Genomic DNA, 6454 nt, shown 5'->3' on the forward strand with positions numbered 1-6454 from the left:
GCTTCCCTGTAGAACCCCTTTGGATACTGGAAAGTTGCTATGAGGTCTCCACTCCATGTAACCTTCTCTTCTCCAGGCTGAACATTCCCAACTGTTACCCTGTCTTCATAAGGAAGGGGCTCCACTCCTCTCATCAACTTTGTGGCCCTCCTCTGGACTTGCTCCAACAGTTCCGTGTCCTCCTTTTGCTGGGAGAACTTGTGACACAGTTAGGGTCTCACAAGAGGAGAGAGGGACAATCAATTCTCTCAACCTGCTGCCCACGCTGCTTTTGGTGCAGCTCAGGGTATGGTTGGCTTTCTGGGCTGCAAGTGCACACTGTTGGCTCATGTTGAGTTTTTCATCAACCATTACCCCTAAGTCTTTCTCTGCAGGGCTGCTCTCAATCACCTGTCCCCTCAACTTGTACGTGTGTCTGGGGTTGCCCCGAACCAGGTGTAGAACCTTGCACTTGGCCTTGTTGAACTTCATGAGATTCACATGGGACTATCTCTCAAGTCTATCCAGATCCCTCTGGATGGCATCATTTCGATGGCACCACTCAGCTTGTTATCATCAGCAATTCTGATGAGAGTGAACTCAATTCCACCGTCCATGTCACTATAAAGATGAACAGTCTTGGCCCCAGTACCGGCCCCTGGAGAGACACCACTAGTCACTGGTCTCCGCGTGGACAATGACTCCTTGACCTCAGCTCTTTGCCTGCGGCCGCTGAGACGAGAATCGCTGCAGCAGGCAGCTAGGCGCTGAAGGCGGACCCTCGGCTGCAGAAATAAACCTTCCCGCCCCGCGCCAGACCAGCCCCCGGCCCCGGCCGCGCCTGCCGCCGTCCCTGCGGGCGCTGCCATGTGCCGCGGAGGGGGCGCCACAGCCCCCCCGCGCGGCTCGCTCCTTGGTACGGCCCTCTCGCACCTCCTTGCCGCTTCTTGCCCCCGGCGCATGCGCGCTCCTCGCTCTCGCGGCCGGCGCCTCCGCCGCGCTGTGCGCCTGCGCGGCGGCCCGCACGTCAGCGGCGCGCGCCGGACGTGGCGGCGCCCCGCGGTGAGAGTCGGCCGCCATGACCTCCGCGCTGGAGAACTACATCAACCGTATCCTCGCGGCGCTCCCGCACGGCGCGGCGGGCCCCGGCCTCCCTCCGCAGCGGGGCCCCGACGGTGCGCCGGGTCGCGGCAGCGCGGCTCTGGGGCTTGGGCCCGTCCCTCTTGGCGGTGTGGGTTTCTCCCCACAGGAGGTTGGCCTGGCAGGGCGGAGGGTGCTTGGAGAATAGGGTGCCCTGCAGCACCCGGTGCTGCCGGGCTGAGCTTTGCCCGTGGTGAGCGGGATTCGCGGTGGGCCTGCACCCTTAAAGGGCTCTTAACATGCGTTTAGATAACAGCTTCGCATCGCTTGCTCAAAACCCACGAGCTGGGGTTCTTGCAACGCTTTTGGTGCTCGTTTTTTATGCTCCTTGTAACCCACAGACCTTGTCAGTTTTATTCACAAACAGTAAGCTAGTAACCCAGAGTTAGTCAAGATGATGAATATATGATCATCGAATTGGGATAATCAGATCTTCAGGAAGAAGGGATGCAGAATACTAGCCTCGAGATCACCACTGCAGAGCTTTTTAAAGACTTTTAGAGTTTTGTGAGGTCTTAAAGTATTTATGAAACTGATGTTTCCATTTTGAGGCAATGCAGTTAGTAATGGGAAGAGATGTGAACTCAGATCTTTATTCTGTTTTCAAGGCTTTTCATGTTTGTGTATGACTGTCCATGGTTGGGTGAAGAGAAACTTTGAAGATAATGTTAATGAAAAATACCGAATTGTCACATGTTATTGTCAACCATGCTGCTTTAAAAAAAGTGCAGATAGGCTTTTTAGGTTCTAAATGGCTCATAAAACCTGTATCACATATGAATGCTACAGAAAGTGTTAATGGTTCTATTTCAGATATGACTAAATGTTTCCTTAATGAAATATCAGGTACTGTTGCAGTAATTACTTCTGATGGAAGAATGATTGTGGTAAGACTTATTTATTTTAACATTTTATTTTCCCCCATAAAGACTTCCCATCATGGCAATAAAGAAGCTCTATTAGGATAGTCTCATATATTCACATTACTAAATTATATAGTCTAGAATAATTGCTATAAAGCTTAAAAAATAATTTTATGCACACTTACTGTTTCTTGCATGTCATGTCAACTTTTTTCCATTGATAAATTTGTGTGTGCAGATGCTCTGGCCTTTGTATCAAATGGCTTTTTCTGTGGGAATGCACCAAAAAATGCATTCCTCTTCTGTTCAGTAGTTTAGTTTCTATCTAAAATGTCCACTTTGTTCTGTATGCTCTTCAGCTTCCATGTTAAAACCATTTCTTCCCTATGGCTATAGAAAAATATCAGCTGGAGAAGTGTTGTGGAAACCTGAGGACAGGCCAATTTAATATATTAGACTGTGTAATATTTTTGGTTTTATTGCTTCTGTGTTCTAGGTTTTTTTGTCCTTGCATCGCATCCCCCATCTTTTATTCTTTTGTGTTTTGAGTATTAACTTAACAGTATGATTGTTGCAGGAGGATTGTATCTTTCTGTCTGCACTTAGCTTTGTGCAGCCTCCGGAAAGAGAAAACAGAAATCTGTTGGCTTCACCAAATCTGCTTGGCTGAAGTCAGTCTGGTCAACTTTTGTATGTGTGCTACAAGATACTTCTATCCATAAAGATTGGAATGGAGTTGGTATATATGACTTGTTGCTAGATGATATTAATGCATATTATGACTGTTTCAAGGGCTGTTTTTTGTGAATTTGAATTTCTTAATCAATTAGGGATGGTAAATGTATGTTAACAGTTTTCCAAACACGTACTTAAGTGCTACAAAATCCTGTATTTTTTTAATTTATTTTTTTAAATAATTTAGTAAACACAAAGTAATCTTCTTCAAAGAGATACCACTTAAAATTGCTTGTTAGGAATGGTTTCAATATTGTTGACCACAACAATACAACTTTTCTGTTCTTTGTATATTTAATAATTTTTTTAATTTCTGGAAACGTCCATACAAAAAACCATTGTAGAAATAGTAAAATTGTTACTCTAGACTTAAATGAAAAATTTAAATGAAAACTTAAATGAAAAATTTACTTTTTTAATGCTTAAGCTTATTGTGTCTTTTAGCATGAACACACAGTAATACATGGGTGCTTTTCTTAAATTGGTTATTGCATTTAAAAATTCATTCTTTAGTTTTTGTGTTTAAGTCAAAGAATAAAACCTGAATAGAACATCTGTTCTCCAGTACCTTTATTTTGCCACTCTGTTTAAGATATCCTTGACAGCAAAGAGTAAGAATTTTAAGGTCAATGGTAGTATGCTTTTTTGTGGTTTATTTTCAGGGAACACTCAAAGGTTTTGATCAGACCATAAACTTGATTTTGGATGAAAGCCATGAACGAGTGTTCAGTTCTTCACAAGGAGTTGAGCAAGTAGTGCTGGGCTTATACATTGTAAGAGGTGATAACGTGTAAGTATAGCATGTTCTTGTTTAAATCCTTTCATACAGACTTTGTGTGTGGATGCACATGTATTTGTGTATATTTATATATCCATAATCTGTATAAATCTTGATAGCCCCACACAGCTTGCATCTTTGTGGGTAGCACTGAAAGTATTGTAAAAGTGAAGGTATTACAAAGATGTGTAGAAGTGACACTTGGGGACGTGGCTTAGTGGTGGACTTGGCAGGGTTAGGTCAATGGTTGGACTTGATGTTTCCAAACAAACAACTGTGATTCTGTATTAAATAGCAAATGTCTACACTTCTTTTACAGAAGTGATTGCATTGTTGAGATTGAAGAGGCTCTCGGTGCTGGAGCATCTCTCCTACAAGGACAGGCTGGGAGATGATGAAAGAAAAGACAGAATAATCACTAAAAATTAGATAGAACTTGTGTGCAAAAAGTCAGCAATCCAGTATACAATGTTTACTTGCAACAGTTTGGTTTTTTTTTTTTTTTTTTTTTTGCTTTACAGCAGATGTTCACAGAGAACACTTTATAATCTGGAAAATCCTTGAAGGTTCTGACTTGACAGTGTAGCAAGTGTTGAAGCCAGTGTAGTGACATGTCAAATGTATGAGTCGGTATTTGATGTAAAATTCCCTTAAAAAATGAGGGTGAAAGCTCATTGAGTGCAGAGAAAAGTAGCTGGTGTGCCAAACCCATGGGACAGTTACAGGAGAAGTGGAAAGAAGGCCTCGTAAGCGGGCCAGCTGGGAAGATTACTTTTGCAGCAGCATTGTGAAACTGATGGCAAAAGTAAGATTATTTTTTTTATCACAGCTGGAAAAAGAATATGTTGCAGTGGCCAAGACATAAATCTGGATAGGAATTTTCGTCTTCTCATTCTAGTGGCTGCTCCTGTACAAAAAAATACCAAGGCTTAAATTTATATCTAGGTGCAAGTGGATCATTCTGAATATTTTCATCACTTTCGACTTAAACTTTTAAGAAAAAGTAATTTGACACATGCACAAAGGTGGGACTATGCCTGCCACTCTACCAGTAGCTTTTCATTCAGATAGTAAAAATGTGTATAAAACAGCAAATAATGGTTTACTACTTCACTGTTTCATCATACAGTTGAAATGTATGAAGAAAGACATCATCATACAACCACGTTACTCAAATATATTCAAAATATGCTTCTGTGACATACAATTTTTTTTGCAATCTTAACAAACTCAAACATTTATTATAAGTAATAATTATGTATTCATGCAGCTCTTCAACATGCTGAAATTCAGCATCTTTATAGGAAGAAGTAAAAAAAATCAACAGCTAAGTAACAGTAACTTCAAAATAGGGGACTCTCATGAAATAGGGAAGCTGTTGAGAAATGAAAGAAACAGTACATGGTACAAAGTACTTGGAGCATTCCAGTGTGCATCACTAGAAGCTTTCATGGAATGAACAGCATCAATCAGAAGCTGGTATAGTTCAACGGGAAGTAAGGCTTGTTAGAAGATAAAATAAAGCTTCTGTTTTAGAACTGTGTGATTTGATTTCAACAAATAATAACCTGATCTCTATTTTTTATTGCAGTGCTGTGATTGGTGAAATTGATGAAGAGACAGATTCTGCTCTTGACTTGGGGAATATTCGAGCAGAACCTTTAAACTCAGTTGTGCACTGAAAAGATAAAAATGCACAGGGACTTTGTAAATCTTTGGTTGTACAGACCTGTTTAGCAATGTGGACAGTTTTTACAAATTGTGTTTAATTTGTTTAGTCACCAGTTTTTTATTATGACTATGTTGTAGTTTTGCATGTAAATTAAAGTTTCTACATTTTGCTAAAGATACTTTCATTGAATTTCTTTTGGGATTTCATGCTGTATAATTTCGCTGGGAAATGCAATCAGTATCAGTGATGGTCCTGATACTGTGTGTATATACCTTGTTCTTAAAATAAGATCTCATTCCTAAAGGTAAACCAAGGTTTTTCATTTTAACCCAGGATTATTTGAAGGTAGATGTGTGGCTGTATGTAGAAAACTTTTTGTAGGTTTTTTTTTTGTGTATATGTGTAGTGTAGAAAGGAAGAATGTTAAAAGCTTTCACAGTCAAATTAATGACTTATGCACATAATACTTTTGCTTCCCAAGACTCTGCTGGAGGTGCTGGAGTTTGCAGTGCCTTAATCCTTGCAGAAAAACAGGAGAAACAGACTTTTGAGCACAAACGAAAAACCTAAATGCATACATTTATTTGAAGCCCATTAAATTCTAGACCAGCTCATTCTCTGTCTTTACCTTTCAGCAGCTGTTGTGTTGCTCAAAATTTGGGTAAGATCTAGAGAAAGAGAATTGTGTTTGCTAATGTGTAACCATTGTCTGACAATGTAGTTTAGAAGAAACAGATGTACCTTAAGTAGGTAAATTATTTATTTTGAAAGAAATTTGCCTTAATATTGAATATAAGGATCCCATGTAACAATGATCACATACAGACCATCTTATACATCAGCCACAGCCAAGCTAAGTGGGACAAGCTCTGTGCAGCATAGTGTGTTTGAGGCCATATCAACATGAAGTCTGTACTCTTGAACAAAGTTGTTTTTGTTATTCTCCAGTGTTACACAGGCCCAGTATTTTTCTCCTGTATATACATGTGCTGTGAAAACAAGCAAAAAAGGAATTTTAATGTGCATATTAGGTGGTTTTATACTGATTTTAATATTAAGTGGGATTTGGTACTTTTCATTGCAAGTTCACTGTTTGGAAACCAAATACATTGAAATGAAAATACTTATTTTCCATAAAACGTGTCCTTCAATTCTTGTGGCTTCCACCTTGTTTTCTAAGATTGTTCTTGGTGGAGCATGTGAAGCCCAGCAAACTCTTTTTGGCCTTTATCCATCTTGTGATCTAGTAATGTGTTGTGTTCTGTCCACATTTCTTCTGGGAACTGC

At 40.4% G+C, this 6454-nt stretch overlaps 1 protein-coding gene across 4 annotated transcripts; it reads left to right on the forward strand.

The window, feature by feature from the left end:
- Positions 1–989: 989 nt before the first annotated feature.
- Positions 990–5345, forward strand: LSM8 (LSM8 homolog, U6 small nuclear RNA associated). 4 transcript variants are annotated; one of them, XM_053943234.1, is made up of 4 exons: positions 990–1088; positions 1966–2006; positions 3380–3507; positions 5087–5345. In XM_053943234.1, the coding sequence occupies exons 1-4, from the start codon at positions 1058–1060 to the stop codon at positions 5175–5177; spliced, it is 291 nt and encodes a 96-aa protein (XP_053799209.1). In that variant the 5' UTR covers positions 990–1057; the 3' UTR covers positions 5178–5345. The 4 variants fall into 4 exon arrangements, with proteins under 4 accessions (XP_053799209.1, XP_053799208.1, XP_053799210.1 ...); XM_053943233.1 differs by having other exon boundaries at positions 992–1154; positions 1933–2006; XM_053943235.1 differs by lacking the exon at positions 990–1088 and adding an exon at positions 1166–1231 and having other exon boundaries at positions 1933–2006.
- The last annotated feature ends 1109 nt before the right edge of the window (positions 5346–6454 follow it).

This window comes from Vidua chalybeata, chromosome 5 (genome assembly GCF_026979565.1).
Source record: "Vidua chalybeata isolate OUT-0048 chromosome 5, bVidCha1 merged haplotype, whole genome shotgun sequence".
NCBI lineage: Eukaryota > Metazoa > Chordata > Aves > Passeriformes > Viduidae > Vidua > Vidua chalybeata.

Excerpts from the sequence above, each read along its gene's own strand:
- LSM8 (XM_053943232.1), top strand. The coding sequence starts at position 1,785 with ATGTTAATGAAAAATACCGAATTGTCACATGTTATTGTCAACCATGCT. Across the intron at positions 2,007-3,379 it reads CTGATGGAAGAATGATTGTG|GGAACACTCAAAGGTTTTGA; the intron begins GTAAGACTTATT and ends GTTTATTTTCAG. Across the intron at positions 3,508-5,086 it reads ATTGTAAGAGGTGATAACGT|TGCTGTGATTGGTGAAATTG; the intron begins GTAAGTATAGCA and ends TTTTTATTGCAG.